We start from the raw sequence: 23010 nt of genomic DNA, 5'->3' as shown, positions 1-23010 counted from the left end.
GTCCTGTGGAACTATCTCAGAATGCTATTTCATACTTGTGTTAGCAGATGGAAAATCATTATTGAAACAACTGGCATGACATACTTCTTCGTCGTATGGCAACCGTTTCAAGTATGTCATACTTTCATCATATCCTTTATAAAGGCTGCGCTTGACGACTTGGAATAGAATCATTCTGATTTGGCCCCGCCCTTTTTATGAGTATAATCATAGCCTTTATAAAAGCTATGGTATAATGTTAGTAGAGAGTTATTGTTGAAGATGCTAATCATAACGTCATCTTCCATAATACACATATTTTTGTTTATAATATGGACATACAATGATCTGCTCTATAAAATTAAAAAATCATTGTTCGTCTTCACAACCTATAACCTTAGATTCAGAGAAACTATAACCATAGTTTTTGACATGAAATCATGCAATGAAAGGAACAGGAAGCGCATGACACGATGAAGTATAGTGATCGAACGTTCAGGTCGACCAGAAACTGAAAAAAAAACAAAATTTGAAATCTTACAGTACACAAAGTTATTCAACTTATATCCTAGCCATCTGTAAATTCTGTTTTGTCGCTTCAAATGATATGCATACTAAAAACTCCTCGTTATTCAAATTGCTTCATCAACTCCCAAATTTAATTTAATTTGCAAGATAAATAATGATTGCAGTTGAGGAATCTCTCGCAAATATTGGATTAAGAAATAATTAAAAATTGATAAACGGAAATATCGTATGCGATAGATGCGTAACGCGACACAGTAGTGAAATGATGAGATGTTTTGAACAGGGATCCGTAGCGAATCGTTACGTTGTGTGAGGTGCAATACCTGGTAGACTCTGAGGCGCGTAGACTGTCTCGTGATTGCTTTTAATCGTGACTGACTCATGCTATCAAGATCAATATATATGAATGGAGCGCATTAAATGGATAGTACGAAAGCGCCTCTACTTGATTCTCGCAGAAGAGGGGCGAAGTATTCACGTCTCTCGAGGTTGGTATCGAAATTAGTGTCATTGTGTCAGTACGGGGAAATCTAAGTGTTACATCACCAAGCCTTATTGTCAATACTCAACATCAAAATATACTAAGCAACAATGAAGTGTGCCGGATTGTCCCAGGTATATCCATCAAATATGTTTCTTTAATGAAGTTAATATAATTACAGCTGTTACAATGGGCAATGTATTTGCCCTGAGGCCATATTTGTGCTATATATGTATATCCTACAACCGTTGATCGATCATGTCTCCTGATCCAATGGAGTCAGGTGATTTGAGGTCATCTGCTATGTTAGATCCATTGTAATTGTGCACTGAAGGCTGTCTTGAATTCACAGTTCCTTTTACAATGTTCTTTCCAATTCTATACTAGTTGCTGACGATAACCCCTGATAAGTGTCAGCCGAAAATATTCGGGTTCATTTCAATATCAATATTGTGTTTAACAGTTGCTTTTGTTGTTGTTGATTGTTGATAGGGTTATTGTCTCTGATGAGTGATGTCATGTCTGTAAAGGGATGGATAGTTCAACTGTCTTGCTATACTATGATTACTATGCACCACAGCGTCAGTTAATTGAATATTAATACTAGTCCAGACTGGAAACAGCGGTTGTTCTCGTCAACAAGTTGCGTGTGACAGAAGGGTTTCTTTCATAAAACAATTAGGTAATTGAACGGAAAGTTGCGCGTGACGTTACCACCAATTCCACTCTGGATACTAGTTGTATAGTTGCTATATTTTTTGGTTAATTTTGGTGAACTTATCTGGCTGTATTTTATTCCCAGCTAGTTGATATCCACTGATAAATCTTGAACATTTTAATTAGACATTTCTCAATTTCATAGTGTAATAACTCTATAGTTTAGACTCTATAGATCTTCTGTTTATCAGATGACATTTGTCTAGATAACCAACATTACCAGAAAGTGCACTATTTTTGCTGCCAGCACAGCGAGTTAATAATGTCTTCGGAGGCTTATTTGATAAGCAATGACTCTTTAGCTTGGACTCCCAAGTGCGATTGTCTGGTTTTAGGATATTCTAAATAGTAACTCAAGCTCAGTTATTTATACTGATTTTGTAACAGTCGACTTTGTCAGGTTATATGCTGTTTGTCAGTAATTTGACATAATATAGTTCCTGGTCTCAGTTTTGCAATAAAATATATTATTAAGTGATTTCTAAGGTAGAAGTTGATTTCAGTCGTTCGCAGGAACTTTACAATATATGAAATTTCCCCTCATGACGTCTGTTGACCACAGTGAGCATTGAAATTGCTTTTACTTTATAGCAATGTTTCTCTAAGTGGCTTGGACGAAATTCCACTGATGTCGATGGGTCCAACTGAAATCGAAATGACAACGGAAGACGATGATTTGGAGACATACTCCACAACGCCTCTAGATAGGCGTGGTTTCGCGTCCAGATGTTGCTTATGCTTGTCAAACCTATATCATAGGTAAGGCAGTTGAATCATTTCTCTGCAGCATTATACTATTATATTGTATGATCATTGATCAGTAGGGCAATTTTTTGCAACATTTTTTACCACTTCCGGTAGCTTCCTAAATACTCGGAAGTTATGTAGTATGCTGCTTTAAGCTGTTTGAAGGAGTCTTATATTGCAACTTTTCTCCAGTTATTCATGCTACTTTTTTGCAAGTTTTTCAATTTTTCATGAAACTTTTTGCATTTTTTTTTCGATTTTTTCGTGCAACTTACTTTTTACTGGAAATACTAGGAACTATATGCAAATAAATTGCTTGATTATGTCACTGTCATTTAAATTTGAGGTCCTTTCTGATTTGACGTACATTCAGGCTAGACCGCCGAAAATTATGTGCACCAGGTTAATTTTGTCAGGCCTATGAATTTGTTAAAGTCGCTAACACCCAGTTTTGCTACAGTGCCTTGGATACGGATTGATTTGAGTATCTCATAACCTAATAATTTCAAGGGACTGGTCCATAAATGCAACTTTTCAGTGCCAATTTTGTGAATAATAAATGCAACTTTTTACTCCAACTTTTGTGAAAAGTAATTGCAACTTTCCAGGGATTTGACTGCAACAAAAACTTGCCCTATTGATCACATGTAATATAGGCTACACTTAACACAACCCTACCCAAGCGGTAAGGTAGGGAAGCGGTTCGAGCGGTAGGGAAGATAATCCAACACTTTCTGTTCAATCTTTGAAGTTGAAATTTTCATGTCTGTTACAATAAGCTATTGCCTCAACCACAATTATCAATCATGTACTCGAACGTGATTAGATTTCCTACACTGCAAATATGCAATGAGATCGGGATCTGAACTTCATTTCAATCTGTGTAGTGGGCTACTTTTGCTGCTGCGGCCCTTGGTAGACGGGTGGGTTTATGAATATTATGAAAACGACTAGCCTACTGAGGGTTTGGTTCTGATACGACGGAACAATAACAGTTGCAGTGCTTCGTTTTAGTCATATTTTTCTTCATAAGAAGGATTCTACCTCTAGTCAACTTATCATCATCTGAGTGACCGAGAATAGGCTCTTGTCACAAAACATTTCCAAATTTTTTCTGCATTCGAGAACACATTCGATAATTAGGCTAGGGCCTCTACTTTACCTTGTGTCATTTTGTTTTTCAGCCTATGTGCATGCTGCCGTAAAAGAAATGAACTCGGTCCACGGACCATACACGTTGGCATTGAGGTACATGTTATTCGAGAAGCAAGCCTTGTTGTGGTTAAAGTTATGTGTATACTTTCAGGCCAACACTCTCGATGGCAGGGAGTCGAGGTTTCCGCCTAACAGAATTTGCAATCAGAAATATAACATCATTACTTTTGTTCCAGGAGTGAGTAGAAATATTATCTTTTTTGACTTGATAGTTGATATTGGGTAGCACGATGCAGTAACCTGTTTATGACTGCCGTTGTCACACGGTAATAGTCATAATAAATAGTCGTATTACTCGTATAGATCGGATGTGATGGATATCATGTTTTTTTTAATGCATGACAGTCTACTGGCTGTCTTGAGTGTGATAGTTAAAGCTAGTGATAGTTAAAGCTATAGCCTATTACTAGGGCTTGGCCTGTTGAGTATCAGTTCAGGAGTATGGTCAATTGGTGGCTATTGATGAACCACACATGCACTTCGTACAGGTGTTTCCCACCTCTTATTTTTCCCATGTTAATTTTTCAGGTGCTCTACAATCAATTCAAATTTTTCCTCAATCTGTATTTTTTGGTGATGGCCTGCACGCAATTTATACCGGCACTCAAGATCGGTTACCTGTACACTTACTGGGCACCTTTGGTATGACATCAATTATGTACTCTTTTCTATCTATGTGACGGATTCTTTGTTTGTTATCAAGGCTTTTGTGCTTGGTGTGACCTTGCTTCGTGAAGGATTAGATGAACTTCGCAGATATTTTCGTGATAAAGATATCAATAATACAATGTATAAGAAGATTTTGACGGACGGAAGGATTGTTGATATCGCAGCCTGTAATATCAAGGTACATAATGTTGTTGCTTTGGTGGAATGCAGGACACTGAGACTTTGATCATTGTATCACGCATACAGATATATGTAATAATCGCAACTGGAATTTTTCTGATGGGACTTTCCAATTCCTCGAATCTTTCATGTTATATATTCTCGGTTTACTACCAGTACGCTGTTTCTATTTTTCTGTGTATTTAAATTGAACACTTGGTATTATTGAGGCACCTAATATGATTATAGTGTCACATGACTTTTCTCTGATCGAATTTTGCGTAGGGATCATAATAGTTTAATGACAATATTAATAACTAACTACGAGTAGCGGTAAAATGCAAAACCTAAGCTGTATGTTAATGTGGTACTTGATGCTTTGAGCTTGGTGCACAATGCACAGATTTCCTGCCTAGAAAGTCGATGTGACTGATAGTGCTGGTAATTGATATATTCCTTTCAAGTAATTCAACGGTATTGGCAGTATATGACTTCTTGAATATTTTGCGATCTAGCAAAATGATCAATTGTAAATGAATGTGATCAACGTCTGTTAAAGTTTATTTTCCAAAAGCTGCTGTTCTGAATATTCAGTTGTTCAGTTGCTCACTGCAAGCCAATTCTTGCTTACTTCCAACCAGTAAAATGCTGACAATTTTTTTCAAAATATGCAAGCCAGGATATGCTAATGTTTTATAAACCCCCAGCAGACAGCATCTAAATGCTATATACGACGTTCCTTAAATATTAATTGTCTTCATATCAATCGTTACAATGGTTTCATCTTTTATTCTTAGGTGTCCGATGTTGTTGTGATCGAGAAAGATCAGAGGATACCTGCCGATTTGATATTTCTCCGTACGTCAGAGAAAAACGGTATTTGCGAAGCGGTTAATATTGTGACCTAGCAAGTCGTTGAAAAATGACAATCATTGCAGGAACTTGTTTCATTCGCACCGATCAGCTCGACGGAGAAACGGATTGGAAACTCAGGATTGCGATCGCAAGCACGCAGAAAGCACCGTCCACCGCGGATATTTTTCGATTGCAGCCGTTCCTGTACGCGGAAAAGCCGCAGATCGACATTCATTCGTTTACCGGCACCTTCACTACCGTGAGTGGATTTCGTGTTGGGACATACACGATTTTGTGACGGTCCGGGGCTCGGTATCTTGAATTTTTATCTTTGTAAATTCCGACTTGTGTGCACTTTGCAACTTGGTAGATGTCCTCGTTTGTATGCGTTGCAAACGAATGTGACACGACAAATTTACTTGGAGGCCTCAAAACTACTTGATGAAGTATATTAACTTCTTGAGAATTACTATTACTATTTTGAAATCCTAATCCTGTATTTGAGATTAATATGCAAGACCGAATCCAACTCTTGAATGTAGAATTTTATCTGAGTTATGCTCAAAGTTAAATTTGCGGCACTGACTGAAATTCATTCAAAACTCGAGTCAAATTCACATTATTGGAAATTTTGTGTTTTAATCCATGCCAAGCCAAAATTTTCACATCCATGCTCACGCTCATCCAGCTGCCAAACACTCATCCGAGCCTGTGACACAAATCAGAATCAGCAAATGCAGTATAAAATCAGTGTACAATATGTCGAACGCTCGTATTCAGGCGGACGATTTATCCGGCAACGTTGACGAATCACTGAGCATTGAAAACACACTGTGGGCCGACACGGTTGTGGCGTCGGGCACCGCAGTAGGGGTGGTCGTGTACACTGGCAAGCACACGCGAAGCGTGATGAACGCGTCCAATCCGCAGACTAAGGTTGGTTTGAAGTTTTTGCTGATCAGCTGAGTGTTTTGGATTTTGTGCATTTGCTAATACGGTTTTTGTTGTGCCTTTAGATCGGACTGTTGGACGAAGAAATTAACAGGCTGACTAAAATATTGTTCGTTGCTGTGATCGTTCTCTCCTTTGCACTCATTATCGTGAAGGTAATTTGCTAATCTATCGAGTTTCAATTTGGCTTGAACAACGTGAAAATAGCTTCTTTGATATTTTGTCAAGTTTGTAATGCCAATTCGGTGATATTGTTTACATTACCTGTGGAATTTCCGATGGATTTACTCTTTGTCCTACTGCACAGTTGCTCAACTGCACTATTGGACTTAGTTCATGTCATATAGAAATGTAACAAATTCCTATGGTATCTAAGACCTACCAAGTGTGTTTCTTTTTGGAATCCAAGACTATTAGATCTTCATTGCAATACTTGCAATGTTTCTCTGTGTGTAATAGCAACTTATAATTTGTGATACCGGTAGTCAAAAACCCTCGGAATAACGTACGCTCTATAACTGTCATTTCTCATGAACTAACTTTTGTCTGGAATTGGAAATTGTGGTGAAAACATTGCACGGGACATTGTTAATTCCGTAATTCATGCCATATATTTTGATGTCTGTCAAATCGAGTCTGGATCTAAAGGTTTAGGCCTATTTACACAAGTTGGAAAGTGTCTTGCATACCAAAAAGATAACTCAATGTTAGATTCCATACTTCTAATTTTAGAGTAAGGCTAAATTATTTTTTCCTCCAATGTGTATTGTATTATGATGCTTGTGCTATTTCTTGATCCCAATCTCCCGCATACGTGCATATTGTGTACCGTACTCAGTTGTGACATATTATTACTATACGACTCGTGCATTTTACAAAATCGTCATGACTGGTAAATTCGTATGAGTAGCAAGGGAAGCTATTCATTCAGGGAAAACTTCACAGTGCTTTCCCAACGATAAAACTGCATTGACAGCATTAAAGAGACCAAAAGTCACTTGCTTTATGCTATGTCTTTTGAAATAGCAATGTGCACATTATCCACATTTAAACTTAGTTATTGGAATATAAAATGTTATATATTATGCGACAGGAAGTGTAGACATTTCAAGAATCGGCTGATACTGTGTGAAACCGATCTTTATTTTCCCTCTTTGTTGTGTTAGCTCGCTTTTTATTACTCAAAGCGAAAGAATGTAAAGGATGCAATACTCACTTGTTTGATGTACGAATTTGCTCAGAACATTCATGGATTTGTGTAGAGTCTAGAATGGTATCGTGGAATACTAAAATTTCTTTGCAATCTAGGCGTGATCGACTTGAAAAATTTTGGGAGAATTGGATATTTCCAATGTGTGATCATATTGTGAATTTTGAACTTTCCGAAATATGAATATTTCTAGTGCTTAAATTCTGATGCTATTAGCTTCAACTTGTGAATTTATCATTTACGTCGGGTAAAATGTACCTTCAATGCATAAGTTAGAGACGAAATGGATGCTTCACATCGTACTGTTCATAAGTAATGTAACCTATGTACACAGATTTCATCATACAAAAACTGTAGACTTGAAATTCCATTGGTTGAAATTCCACCGCTACCCACGTTTGTAAAATACGTGATATTCCGCAATTTAGGGTTTTGAGGGACCGTGGTACCGATATCTGTTTCGTTTCATCGTTCTTTTCTCCTACATCATACCGATCAGTCTGCGTGTCAATCTCGACATGGGAAAAGCGGTTTACAGCTGGTTCATCGAGAAAGACAAAAGCATCGCAGAAACAATCGTCAGGTACAACACAAATTTTCACTGCTTTTCTCGCTCGTGTGCTTGCTAACATCAATGTCACAGGACGAGTACGATTCCCGAAGAATTGGGTCGGATCAATTACCTGCTTACCGACAAAACCGGGACGCTGACCAAGAACGAGATGATATTCAAACGACTTCACGTCGGAACCGTGTCGTACGGTACGGACTCTATGCCGGATGTGAGTAATATATATGCCAGGGTTGTAATGAATCAAGTCATGACTCGACTTGAGTCATTTTTTCAAATGCGTAAAACTACTCGACTCGAGTCAATTTTTGTATTGACTCGACTTGTACTGGAGTCATTGTGCATGACTCGAACCAAGTCATATGACTCGAGACTAGGATGGCCAATTGTAATTTTGAAGAATAGAAAAGTTAATCATGTTATTGGTATTCCGTCTATCAGTCCTGATACTTGAAAATAGCGCCAGAAACTGCTGTTAAGGCTGAGGAAAACTACTATATTGTTGAAAAAAGTGGTTTGAACCAGATTGAACTCAAAGCTGAACAGTGAACGTAATGACTTGAACTTGGACTTGACCCTGTAATAGCTGACTTGGACTCGGACTTGACTCGGTGGTGAATTGAAAATGACTCGACTCCAAACTATTGAAGTGAGATTGACCTGTGACTTGGTTCCAACCCTGATTTATGCTATAGTTGTAATTCTCGACTGTCGTGTTGACATATGACAGTGTGCCAACTGATTAGCCCCAGACTGTGTTTCTAACTCTGAAGTGAAGATATATTGCTTCGAATGTGATACGGCCATAATTTTAGGTTGATTCGCTATTCCCAATGCAGCATGTTGTACAAAGTGTGTACACGATTAGATTATGTGAAAAATGCTCACAACTCTGAGTAAATGAACACGGCGGCATACCTGCATTTTTTGATTCAAGCCCCACGGCATGCGCACTTTATCGCATCCTTGCCACATATTATTCTGAAGTGAAGCGCCCTCTTCGCTGCATGTCATTGTCCAAATGAACTTTTTGCCGAGTCATTTCAGGCATGGAATATTCCTATACGAGAAGTCCTCTGAAGCGACCAAGTGCTCAGTTTGGATAGATTCAAATCGAGTTTTTCGAATACCGACACATTATATATATATATATCATTTCACAACAGAAAATCATTTGAACTGGTCAATAAAACACCAGGAGAATCTTGTAGACTTGAAGCAAAGAAATAAGTTTGTGTTCCGGCGAACTCAGAAAAACGATATTCCACTGCCGGAAATACTGTAATTGACAAGAGATCATGCGGTAGGCTTGGTGCTGCCATAATTTATTGAAAGCTTTTCGAGTGCAACTTCCCACTCCAATAGTTATCAGGACCTTTGTGTAGTACACGATCTAAAAACATCGATTAAAAAAATGATTCATTTGTTCCGTTTTCTGTATTGGTAATAATTTCTCTCCCGTCGCGTTCTAAGGTGGAGAACTTCCTGCGTCAGTCTTACCCCGATCCTTCCGTCGATTCCGAGCCCCAAGTGGAGGCCACATCCCAAACAGTACGGAAGCAAAAGCCCAAAATCAAGAAGAGCGATCAGTACCGTGTGCACGAAGCGGTGAAAGGTGCGTGTGTTATCTCGCTCGATTCATTTTTGGCGTCTGTTTGTGATCGGGTTGTCGTGAAGGCGGTATTGCCCGAGTGGAAGTGTAAAGGTTTCTGATAAGCATCGGTGTTTGTTGGTGGTTGTTAATTTTCAGGTTGACTGATCTTGAATTTGAACTGAGCAGTAGAAAGCTGTAGTAAATAGCGAACAGGTGGTCACATAGTAGTCAAATATTGTAAATTCCTGCTAGATTTTGAATCTGTGAAGTAGGGCTGAGCACAATGATTCGAGTATCAATTGTAATGACTCGAGTCGTGTAGTGATGGCATATTTTTTCGAGTAACAAATTTATATGCTCTTGGCACCTAGTTTTTCTCTTTCCACCAGAAATGTAGTTTTGATGCATTCTTCCCATTGTTGGAGCCTCGAAACCTCGATTAATTGTATCTTAGCATCTAAAAATGTTTGGCACAATTGTATCAATACTCGTGGAAATAACATTTCTGTAATCAGCCCCCGCAGCATGGTTAGCAAGTACGAAGTTATATTTGTCGTCATGTAACTGTCAATGTTTTCCTTCTGGCCGCAAATAGGTGCATGATTCGGATACAACTTTCAGAGTTATTTGTGCTGTTTTGATGTCATAATGAGCGGTACTGGAATACTTGACTCAAATCTTGATATTCAATCGAAATGTGTCACTAGGTAGCCTACTTGATTTTGCCCAGACTAGTTGTGAAAAGGATGCGGAGTTGTGAATTTGAAATTTGTGGAGTCACGCATATTGGAATTGGAATTGTGTGGAGTTGCAAGCGGAGTTGGCCGCAATTAGACTGAGTTGTGAGAATTATAATTGGACCAAGAATGTTTGGTCTTGCGCGGGTGTGGAGGGGAGTCGCCTTGAAATCGATGCGACTTCCCTGCGGCCAACACTCATCGGTATGGCTTGAGATATCGACGGAATCACCAACTTCCTTTATCTTTCCGCTCTATCGTTTTTTGTTGTGACGGTACCCATAGAATTTTTTTCTTATTCGTCAGCCTTGGCTCTTTGCCACAACGTCACCCCTGTTTACGAGGATGCGTCGGACGCAGAACTTACCGCCATGGACATGACGCTGCTCGATAGCATGCGAACTTATCAAGCCTCCAGTCCCGATGAGGTAACGACAGCGATTATTATTATTCAGTATATAATACAATTTTTTATTCCTTCATCAATTTGCTGTACGTAACACAATTTTACGTTCCTGTATCAATTTGCCTCTTAACCCGAGAGTACTCAAATCCTTTTTGGCAGTCTCAACACCCTAGCAATTTATTGGCATGCAGTTAAAAACTGCACTTTTGGTTAGGGTTAAAATACATACTTTTTGGTACCAGAGAAATTCTTCAACTGTTCAACATTAACGGCGAATATATCATGCCACTCAAAATAAGAACAAATGTTATAAATGAGTACCATATGGCAACCTTGGCCATAGTGCATCGAGTCCTGAAGTATCTAGGTTCGACTTCTAGCTGGTTATTCACAATTAAAACATTGCTTGCAGGTCGCATTGGTCAGTTGGACCGAGGAGGTCGGCTTGACTTTATTTCGAAGAGACCTGACTTCAATCGAACTACGCAATCCTTACGGCACTTTGGTACATTACACTGTTTTACAGGTGAGAGCGTAACGGCCGGGTTTTTCTCTTGCTTGCATTGTCAATTTCCAAGTCTTGTTTTCAAGGTCTTCCCGTTCACGTCCGAGAGCAAAAGAATGGGCATTATCGTCCGCAATACCTCCACCAACGAAATTACCTTTTATATGAAAGGCGCCGATGTCATCATGAGCAACATCGTTAGGTATAATGATTGGATGGACGAAGAGGTACGTGCCCTATAACTTCTTCTATATACGTAGAGTTCGTGATTGGTGCTGGGCAAGACATAGTATAGTATATGCTGGGTATCTGGGTATGGTGATCTCCTACTTGAATCTTATCCTTTCAAACAACCGATTCCATCCCATAATTTCAGTGTGGCAATATGGCGAGAGAGGGCCTTCGTACTCTGGTCGTTGCGAAAAAAGTACTGTCGGAAAAAAGTTACGCAGATTTTGAGGTAAGCATTGGTGCTTTGGAATAGCAAATCGCACTTTCAAACACTGAGCCCCAACTTTCAGGCGCGGTATCGCCAAGCGAAACTCAGTGTGACCGACAGGGCGTCTCATATTTCCGCCGTCGTGGAGACGCTGGAACTTGACATGGAACTGCTGTGCGTAACCGGAGTCGAAGATCAACTGCAAAGCGACGTCAGACAGACGTTGGAGAAATTGAAAAACGCCGGCATACGGGTACGGTTGATTTCATTCAGTCCCGAGCCGACCTGAGGTGCTGTGATTGTGTCCGTATCGTTTCAGATATGGATGCTGACTGGCGACAAGCTTGAGACTGCGATTTGCATCGCGAAAAGTTCAAGACTTGTGTCGCGGGTTCAAGAAATATATGTTTTCAAACAAGTAAGGCAGCTGTTGTTATACTGCGACGCGATAAAATGATAGGATCGCTATACTTTGTAGTTTTTGATCCGTCCTAGTGGTCTATCGCGGCAAAACGTTGTGATAGCCCTTGTAAAAGGTTACCTGCGAACTTGTCCTCGAAAGAATTAGACCTGTAGCGAAAATTCATGATTTAAGCCCGAAATTTTAGGGTTAGGGCTGGGAATCGATAGATTTGAATAAAACGTGCCGACGTGTCGCTCGAAACAACTTCGTTTGCCACTCAAACGATGAAAATGTCATTTTCCATACCCAATACGATGCTAACCCTAACCAAATAAGTCTAACGCTAAAGGAATCTAACACTAACACTAACCGTTACCAAGGTAAATCTAATTCTAACATAAGCTAAATCAAACTAACAGGAACCATGTAAGCTCACGCTAACCGTAATCATAACATAAGTTAACCCATTAACCCATTAACCCAAGCCAATTCTTATATTGCTTCATAAATTGGCCATAAATTGGCCATAGGCCGAGTTCTCTGGCAACCATTCTAAAATCTGAATGTTCTTGACTTTCATCCAGTTGGCAATTATTATTATTATCATTATTGAATAAATCTGACGTAACAATGTGAATTAGTCACGCCGAGATCACACTACCTTCATACCTTTCCAGGTGACAAACCGAAACGAAGCGCACTTGGAATTGAATTCCTTCCGCCGCCGGGCGTCCGATGCGGCGTTGATCATCCGCGGCGAGTCGTTGGCCGCCTGCCTCGAATTCTACGAGCACGAGTTCATCGAGCTGGCGTGCCAGTGCCCGGCTGTGGTCGTGTGCCGGTGCTCGCCGACGCAGAAAGCCGAGATCGTGAAGCTGCTCAGGGTCCACGCGAAGAAGCGGACTTGTGCGATAGGTGCATTTTTATAATCCGCTCCTACTGTTCGTCGGGTATTGATTTTGTACTGTTGTCGGTGCGTGGTATTTTCCTCGTCCGGTTTTTGTGTGCGCCCCCGCCCTCATTGAATCATAACCGGTATCTGTGGTGCTACTATTTTTATTCGTACAAGATAATGCACATTGCTCAACAACACCGTAGACAAGTATAGCTGGCTGTAACCATTGTCGGGCTCGAATCTGAATTCAGTGTTAATCAGAATGATGTGAGTCGAGTAAGAGGAGTCGATTTTTTTTCAAGTGTAGAAATTATTTAACTCTGCGGCTAAGATTTATTGCCGGCGAATCTCTTCAGGGAGAAGTATCGTTACAATGCTTTATTGGACGTCGTGCACCTTTGAACGCGTAGCGCGATGGCACTTATGTTTGTAGAAATAAAAATTTTTGCGAATTATTCGACCATCAGCATTATAACAAAATCCTGTAATAATAATCGTAATATTCATAAAATGAGGTATTGAGGTATTACGATTAGTTATTATTACTATTTATTAGAGTTTTGTATTTTTACCCACTCAAGACACACCATGTACGATGTTCGATGTTGATCTCGACTCGAAGTTTATCGCTCAACTCAGCCAATCGAATCTGTTTCTATATCACGAATGCACTTAATGCCACACGAGATCTCAAAGTTCATGACAATTTCATGACGACTGCTGATCTACTTCCAGGAGACGGAGGCAACGACGTCAACATGATCCAGACCGCTCACTGTGGCATCGGTATCGTGGGCAAGGAAGGGAGACAGGCCTCACTGGCCGCTGATTTTTCCGTTTCGCAATTCAAAAATGTCGGCCCTCTCCTGTTAGTTCATGGCCGCAACAGCTACAAGAGGTCGGCATCCCTCAGTCAATTTGTCATCCACCGCGGCCTGCTCATTTCTGTAATGCAGGTTGGTCAATATGCTCAGCGGGAATGGTCGCGAGTTTGCTTGATGTTGTTGTCGTTGTTTTCAGGCCGTTTTTTCTTCAGTTTTCTACTTCTCGTCAGTTTCAATATATCAAGGTCTGCTCATGGTGGGGTGAGTACAACCGTGATTTTTTAGTTATATATAGCAGGGTTGTAACCTAGTCACAAGGCTCAGAGTCACAAGTCAATCTCACTTCTATAGTTTTGACTCGAGTCAAGTCGAGTCGTTTTCAATTCGCCACCGAGTCAAGTCCGAGTCCAAGTCATCGAGCAAAGGTTCGAGTTCGAGTCATGGTATTATGACTCGAGTCCGAGTCCAAGTCATTGTCTTGACTGCTCAAGTTTCCAGATAAAGTCTTGTTAAACCCACTTTTATGACTCTGTTTGGTGATATCGAATGGTTCGCATTTATAATACACTAATTTTCCTCACTTTTAATAGTTTCTGGTCGCATTTTCTAGTACCAATACCAATAGACGAACTCCCAATAGGGTGGTTACTTTACTATTCTTCGAAATTACAATGAAATGTCGGTCTTGGCCGTCTGAGTCTCTAGTCATATGACTTGGTTCGAGTCATGCGCAATGACTTGAGTCCAAGTCAAGTCAACACACAAATTGACTCGAGTCGAGTCGAGTCATCTCCTTATTTTTAAAAAAATGACTCGAGTCGAGTCATCAGAAAATCGTGACTCAAGTCTGACTCGAGTCATTACAACCCTGATATATACTCTGTTAGTTAACGAATTGCACGGTTTGATCAGTTTGGGGTGGTGGTTTCGCGTAGATGGCACTCTTTGTACAGTTCTGTTGTTGCTGTATCATTTCTCTCTCTTCACGAGTAGGGCTGGGCACGACGATTTAAGCACTGGAATTTGAATCGAGTATAAATTCTAATGATCCGGTCGAGAAGTGAGAGAATGCTCATATTGGAGCATCAAAAACATATACAAAACCACACAAGTTAGTGGAAATAGTGTATCTTCAGGTTACTGATGTATCGATCAACGCTGAGATTGATTTTGTTGCCCTGGCACAGATGCGAAACGGCTTCTTGATTGGTAGGTCGTGGGTTCGAGCTCCGGCCGGGTCAGAGCAAAGACCTGATTAGTAGCACTGGTATCCATGACTTCACCGCTTGGCGCTCTTGCATTACTGGGATAGCATGGTGGGCTGGTGCAAGACTTAAAAAGCCGTACAAGGCTATATCTGCATGACTGCACGTTCCTTGTCCAGCGGCATATGCACATCATGCAATCATGGCATGCATATGCACAGATCGCGTGTATATGTATATCATGAGTCGGTGTATATTAGGCACTTCGGGTTACCATATTTTGGGAACCTGGAAAGAGGACACTTTTAAAAATTTTCCAGACTTACAATACCAGATTAAAATCTGGAAAAATTGTTTAATATGGTGCAAAAAACATCAAGGACAAATATAAACCTTCCTTCCATTATCGCTGTGATTTGAATATTTCAGTTACTCAACCATATACACGATGTTTCCTGTCTTTTCACTCGTCCTCGATCAAGACGTCTCGGCAGAGACCGCACTTATGTATCCCGAACTATATAAAGCACTCACAAAGGTGGGTTTTCTGGCGTTTCGTAGTATGCCAAGCATCATTGTAACGTTATTTTGCAAAATTTTCAGGGAAGGTCACTGTCGCTGAAGACTTTTCTGATCTGGGTTATCATTAGCATCTACCAAGGTATGTCGACTGCCTGCTAACTAGGGATTGGCAAGGGGATTACAATCCCTAATCTCATTTTGGGAACGAATGTTAAGATTCAAGCATTTGCAAATGCTTCCGTATAGTTATTGGTTTCCAATTTTCTATTGTTGGTGTGCGGGTGGTATACGGGATTTAGGGATTTTGCTTTCTCACCCATTCCAAGGGCTGAATACTGTAGTTCTTATGGAGATATATCCCAATGGTGAAGTGGAACCTGTTTTGTGAATTTCACCACCCATATTCAGGCGGCGGAATAATGTACGGCTCCCTTCTGCTGTTCGACGAGGACATGCTTCACATCGTGTCCATCACGTTCACGTCGCTGATCCTGACGGAACTACTGATGGTGGCGCTGACCATACGCACGTGGCATTGGGTCATGCTGGTGTCGGAAATAGCCTCGCTGGGCATCTACATCCTGTCGTTGGTGGTTTTCAAATCTTTCTTCGGTAAGTGGGGTGCACCTACTTGGGTACTCAAGAAAATACAAGTACTTTGTCACTCAGATCACAGGATCTAAGTAGTCAGCGTAGAAGTAGAAGTAACGCCATGAATTTCTACTCAACCGCAAGCAGAAGTATCGATTTCAAGATGTCAAAACTACTTCGAGCAGGAGTTGAAAATTTAGATCTGGAAAGTAGTCGGAAAGTTATAAAAGTAGATTTGCTCAATTGGTTGCGTAATTTTAGCACTTAATCGACGGTGGCCACTTTATAAATCGTAAAATCTATCTTCGTGGCGACATGAATACTAACAATGAGACTAAAAACAGGTGTAATTTTCCCAAATATATTCAGTCACCGCGATACTTGGCCTCTTTCGTTCAGTCGTGATGACAACTTCACTCGCAAAATTGATGCAAACATACCCTAAAACTACCTTCTGCCTGACGAAATTCAAATTGTAAAAGTGAATAGTATTTCCGATGTGTAGGAGTGGAAAGAGTCTGAAAACGTAACCACCTGAGTAAGTATTGCAGGAACAAAACTCAATCCCCTACTCGGAATAAGTAGTACTTCGTTACACCGGCCACCTCGGTATATGTATACCTATTGTGTCCATGATTCATGTTGCCTCTGTTTTTCAGACACGACTTTCATGACGACCACGGCGTTTATGTGGAAGGTGACCGTCATCACGGCGATCAGCTGCGTTCCGCTGTTCCTGTGGAAGATCATCAGGAAGAAGTTCTCGCCGCCCAGCTACTCGAAGCTGAATGATTAGAGAAGCTTTATTACACACGATGTTCGATGATAGAAATAAATTTATGCAATGTCTCGTCAGAAACACGATGGTTTACTGTGAAGGAAATGCCGATGTCCGGTGAATGAGTGATCCGTCTTACCTGTCTGCGTGTTGACGCCGTATGCATATTTATTCCTAATCATCTGTGCTTATGCCATTATGATTGGATATTCTCGCTACAGCGTGGCGCGGGGGAATTTAGTAGTATCAGTTATCTAAATAATTTCACCATGTTAATACGCCACAACATCGCGATACAATGAAAAGTTAGGTAAGTGTCGAAACGGCTTTGAGTATTATTTGAAATCAGAGCCCCAACTGGGCCTAGTTTTTGATGACGCCGCGGGCCGCAGCATCAATAAGGATATTGTATAATTTCCAAGTAGAGTAGGCCTCATTTGACGGGACCTTACAGACAGGCATTCCACAAACATCGTGAAATGTAATTTACTATTGTAGCCTACTATTCACGCTGACGCGGAAAAAAAATCCTATTTTCAAATATTTGAATGAAATTGTTTTTGTGCCGGGCATAATTAAAATAATGAGTTATTGATGTCACGAGGGACGCATCATGACATCGTAAAATCTGTTGGGTTATAATATTGCAGCTAGTGGACCTTTGACGTGCCACAGTTTTATGTATAATATTTTAAAATTTACTGAAAATTGATCTGATATCATAGCATTTGAGCGGTTGCCTGACATATGAGCATTGAGCGTGCGGCACAATGGAAAACGTCTGTTCAGTATGGGACACTTCAGCATGTGACTTTATAACCCCAAAACTTAGCCTAACCCGAAACATAGCCCTGAAATAAACCCTTAGGCCTGTATATATATCCAAACGTAAATCCATCCCTAACCCACCCGTTAATTTAATAACCCATATGCTCATGTGTCGCATGCTATAATGTATACGGACCAGTGTTGGGATGACTCGAGTCATGACTTGACTCGAGTCACCTTTTTCGTATGACTTGACTTGACTCGAGTCACTTTGCTAAAATGACTTGACTCGGTGTATCAAAAATGTGGATTGACTCGTGACTCGGAGCAAAATTCACGAGTCAATTTCAAGTCATCATCTAATCGGTGTCGATAAAAATTATTGTATCTTGCATACGGTCGGATTGCTCGCGAAACGCTCGTGTAACCCGTGAGAGCGACTAATCATTCAATAATCGTGCGTTTCACTGTGCCTCCATTGTTCTTTCACAAATAAATCGACCGCAAACGAAGTGATCGAAGCTTATAGCTTACGAGGTCGTAAACTAGTACAGTTAAGTAATTTAATAGCTAAATGTATATTTCTGTTTTCTGTTCTTACCTTAACCAAACTTCTTGTTCTATTGAACTTGAATTCGAATATAGTTTAAATAGTCATAAACCAGTGGCACAGGCTCGTTTTGTACCATATCAATTTGTAAATAAGTAATGCATTGCATCTGATCAATCCGTTTCTCTGTTCTCTCTATAAACTGAGGCTATGCAATTACTTACGTAGTTTAGCAGTTCTACATATATGTGAGCGATACAGCGCCTGCTTGCGTGTATATCTAACTCTATATTCGTTCATTGGTTCAGAATCAATGACCACTCAATCTGTACTTCAGACAGCTAGCAAAATGCAATGACATAATCATGCCTCATACTTTGAAAAGGCAACTTGACTTGAATTGTGACTTGACTCGTGACTTTACTTGACTTGACTCGAGTCACCTCCAAAAATCGAGCGACTTGACTTGACTCGAGTCACCTTCGAAAATCGATTGACTTGACTTGACTCGAGTCAAAATGTGCAGTGACTCGAAATGACTCGTGACTCGAAGGTAGTGACTTGATCCCAACACTGCGACGGACCCATTTGAGCAGCGTAGCCTAATCCGGGTTTTTGATATAGTCGTGATAAGTAGGCTATTGTCACTGTCATTGCCAAGGACAAATTAAATCAGCGTTAGAGTTGCTTTTGATTATTATTGGAACATCTCAATATAACAACTTAAATATAATCACAAATGTGCCATAGTAAAGTAATAGCATTGTTTCTTTAACCTTTTTAGCGATCGTACCAATTGTGCTTTCAACAAGATTTCTCATACCCCCCCTGTCCGTTTTCAACATAATTAGTAGAGACCTTCATAATATAAAACCGGAACTAACCGAAAACTATCATTGTACTGATTGCTAAAATGCTAACATATATGACTTTTTCCCCGGGTCAGGGCGTTGAATACCCATATCAATGACGAGAATCGGCATTGTTACGAACAATATTTCATCGGCAAGACGATGCACTAGAATTAGGCCTACATGAGGATAATTACTCCATAGTTGGTGTAGTGCAGACATGGGGTGATTACTTTATGAATGTAATCGATTGCGATTACGATTACTTCTGAATCACGCGATTACGATTACGATTACAGCAAAATCAGGAGGTAGTCGATTATTACAATTACATTAGAAAAGTAATCACGATTACTCACGATTACATTTATTTTGCTTCTTAGAACTAATTTTACAAGATATGTAAATTAGATATATATCAGCAGCTGTCGATTTTAATGCCTCGTTGTGGAAATCGTAATGTTTCATTTGACGAGTACAAAATTTCAAATCTTTGTCCGGTGTAGGCCTACGTACGTACGTTCTACATAGGCCTACTGCTCGCTAAGCAGCATAACCAAGCATCAATACATAAGTTACTATTTGAAACTGTAGGCAGAGTGGTGATTATTGATATCCTGCTCCGAGGTAGTGGCGACTGGAGTGTATTGATAACCTGATATACAGCACGGTGGGTGTTCTTTCGTTCACACTACAATGTACATTGTACATGTACATCGAATACCTATTTACTATGTGTGGATACTACTTACGCAATGACGAGCAAGTCTGATACTTCTGACGTAATAATGAACCGATGCGCTTGAAAATCAGACGTGTTGTGCTATCACTAACCTGGTTTAATATTTCTTTCTTGTTCAGTTCACGAATGTTCAGTTTATGTCATAGTCCTTGTACACAGTGGCGTAGCAGCCACTTGGCGGTTCTGGCTCTGCGCCAGGGGCGGCAGGCTCCAAGGGGGCGGCAAAATGAGGCTGTACACTGCACAGTGTGCACAGCCTGCTAAAAACAGCGTTATTGGTAGTCCCATAGCTGGCGTCCCGTGAGCTACAATTCATTCAAACTGGTCTCAATCGAAAGCTAGTGTCGCGCTGATTCCGAAAACACGAATCAATATGTTAACATGGCAATGGAACCACTCCAAAATAACCGTCAAGGCCGATTGTTCCTAACAATCGGAGCGCCGCAACATACTGACCAATTGACCATGATAATGGAAATTATTTCGAGCGATTATTTGGAACAATGCCGATTTTCAGACCAAGCAGCATTTAATTTGTATTTCCGGAATCAGGGCAACAATAGCTTTCGATTAAGATCAGTATTGTTAAATTTGAGCGCTTGGAGGGCCTGGTCAGTGATCAACTATAGCACGACCATGACCAATTATGCAGAGGTGGTCAGTGACGAAGTACTTCTACTTTTTTGAAGTACTCAAGTAGTTTTCCTCTACTTCTGGTACTTACTCAAGTAGATCGGATTTTCTTTACTTCTACTTCTACTTCGTAATATTTTGTGATCTACTTACTTACTTTTCGCTATTTTCAGTTTGTCAAGTAGAAGTAGTTAGTTTACTCCCCCAATACGAAAGACAGCCTGAGGAATTTCGGGGCTGTTTTCAGGCGATACCAGCATTTTAATATTCATAAAAGTCAAGTAAAGCCCGGAAATTCTGTTATGCTTCGCGCACAGTAGTTTTGGCGGGACAAATATGTTTTCAGTAAAGTATCAGTGAATATAATTTAGGTACCGGATTGCTTGGTTCCGCTCACACCGCATTGTCGCCCATATCAAATATTTCATCACAGTAAATATGGTCCACCATAAAGTTTGAAACTACCGTTTCGCAATCTAGCAATTACCAATCATATCGTAATCGAGCAGCCCCTTACGTGTCTTGCTAATCTGGAAAATCCAGCTTTTTCTAACGTTACACCTGTTTTAGCAGATCACCTTTGAAGATTTATGGACAAAAGACATGAAATATAGTTTCCGCTTTTTAGAAGTGGTATTTATATTTCACTTTCAATTGCGAGTATCATACTTTGAGTTCAGAACATACATGTCGAAGCATAAAAGCAAGTGTAGTAATGCCTCTATTTTCCGAAAATAAAGCTACACTATATATAACTTTTACGATCCGGCATATTTGTTATTAACGTATGCTAATCGCGCAAAGTGATGAAACCGTATCCGATAAAACTTCTACGTTTTGCTCTTCGCCTGAACTTGGGGCCTTATAATATGGGGTAGGGCGCCATGCCATAATATTCTCTAAAACGGGGTTTTCTAGTACACAAATGGTTTGTATCGCATTTTCATATCAATACTATAATTTGCATCTCATGATGCGAAAAAATGCTTATTCTGTAGGAAATTGATACCTCCTGGGATGCATCAATACGAATCAAGCTCTCTGCACCTTCCGCATAGCTCAATTCGCAGCTTTTGACAGTCCATGCGAACGAATTAAGACTGTTTTGAAAACTACTTACTTACTTGAGTAGATTTAAAGTCAGTCAATTCTACTTCTACTTCAAGTAGTTTTAGATGGCTTATTGAAGAAGTACTTCTACTCGTACTTGAGTAGATTTTTTCGTGGCTACTTCTACTTCTACTTGAGTAGCTTTCTTGACTACTTTGACCACCTCTGCAATTATGCTGCTTTTAGCTGGTTCAGCAGTATGCTTGTGTGGGTATTTAAGTGTGACAGCTAAACTTGAAGCTGAAACTTGGTTTAGCGGCATACTCCACTTAAATGATATGTTTGGATTTTTTAATCCCCACGCGCTGCTGCAAAGCGAAAGTCAGAATTTTTTCACCAGCGCTTGTAAAAGCACTTTATGATGACGAGGTGGACTTTTTGGAGTTATAGCTGTGGAAATTGGCAGATTTAGGAGGCTGGTGCGAAGCAGTGAAACCACGTTTGATCGTAGTGCAACAGCGTTTGATGTTTTACAGTAGTTATTTAATTAGGGTTACCATACGTCCTCTTTTAAGAGGATTTGTCCTCTTTTTTGATTTTTTGAAAGTGTCCTCGCAGGACGCCCTTTTGTCCTCTTTTTTGAGATTTTGTCCTCTTTTTTGAAAATGTAGGTCAGATTTAGAGCAAATTGCGAGTGATATGCCATAAATTATCACATATAACTGATGCTCCGGTGGGTATTTCGGAGTGAAAACGGTTATTTTAGTTCTGGGCGGAAAAATGACCTTTTTTTTTGGTCAACCGATCACAAAGTGGGGAAAATTCACAGTGGAGAAATTGCGTGCCAGAAATCTCGAACGGGTTAAAAAGCGATGACGCATGACTTCGATAGCGCAGAAATGGATGCAGGAGCAGGGACATGGGAACACTCGTGAAAATAGTTAAGCTACAGTTCGAATTCGGTGTCTTGCTAAGAAAAATGGTTGCTGACAAAACGTTTTTCTTTCAACTTTCATATGAGACCACATCATACATAGGGCGCATTGTCCCTTTAACCATCACCTTGCAATTGACGGCATTTACGACAAGGAGAAGAGCGGTGTTACTTTCATGCGTCGGACAGGACCCATACTAGCTTTCTTCATAGCTCGCTTAGTGCAATTGATGTTAGCGCGCATTATTTTGACGGGCTCACTCTAAAGTTGTCTGCGCACCACAAGGACTCACTTCATGCGCAAGCAATCAAAAATGCAACCGATTTAGTCGCATATGTAGATTGGATCGCTACTCTTCGCGAAATCTCCGAATTCGTGTCAAGATGGCTGCAAGCAAACACACTAAGTTTGAATGCAGATAAGACTGAGATGCTCCTTCTCAATGATATCACTGCCAATTTTGATTCCACTGTACACATTAATCTTAAAAAATATCGACA

At 40.2% G+C, this 23010-nt stretch overlaps 1 protein-coding gene across 3 annotated transcripts; it reads left to right on the top strand.

The window, feature by feature from the left end:
- Nucleotides 1-786: 786 nt before the first annotated feature.
- Nucleotides 787-17062, top strand: LOC145451956 (putative phospholipid-transporting ATPase IIB). Of its 3 annotated transcripts, none has more exons than XM_080330167.1 (26): nucleotides 788-995; nucleotides 2297-2464; nucleotides 3637-3700; nucleotides 3759-3845; nucleotides 4196-4309; nucleotides 4371-4514; nucleotides 5293-5371; nucleotides 5434-5609; nucleotides 6131-6286; nucleotides 6367-6456; nucleotides 7940-8094; nucleotides 8155-8293; nucleotides 9556-9697; nucleotides 10720-10841; nucleotides 11232-11345; nucleotides 11411-11551; nucleotides 11701-11784; nucleotides 11846-12016; nucleotides 12083-12181; nucleotides 12844-13081; nucleotides 13797-14017; nucleotides 14082-14146; nucleotides 15520-15628; nucleotides 15694-15751; nucleotides 16021-16224; nucleotides 16863-17062. In XM_080330167.1, the coding sequence occupies exons 1-26, from the start codon at nucleotides 928-930 to the stop codon at nucleotides 16997-16999; spliced, it is 3345 nt and encodes a 1114-aa protein (XP_080186293.1). In that variant the 5' UTR covers nucleotides 788-927; the 3' UTR covers nucleotides 17000-17062. The 3 variants fall into 3 exon arrangements, with proteins under 3 accessions (XP_080186295.1, XP_080186293.1, XP_080186294.1); XM_080330168.1 differs by having other exon boundaries at nucleotides 981-1122; XM_080330169.1 differs by lacking the exon at nucleotides 11232-11345 and having other exon boundaries at nucleotides 787-995.
- The last annotated feature ends 5948 nt before the right edge of the window (nucleotides 17063-23010 follow it).

This window comes from Botryllus schlosseri, chromosome 12 (genome assembly GCF_051294905.1).
Source record: "Botryllus schlosseri isolate E-star chromosome 12, Bs_hap1, whole genome shotgun sequence".
In the NCBI taxonomy this organism is placed as follows: domain Eukaryota; kingdom Metazoa; phylum Chordata; class Ascidiacea; order Stolidobranchia; family Styelidae; genus Botryllus; species Botryllus schlosseri.
Note: the sequence above shows the minus strand (reverse complement) of the source record. Positions and strands in the feature narration are given on the sequence as shown.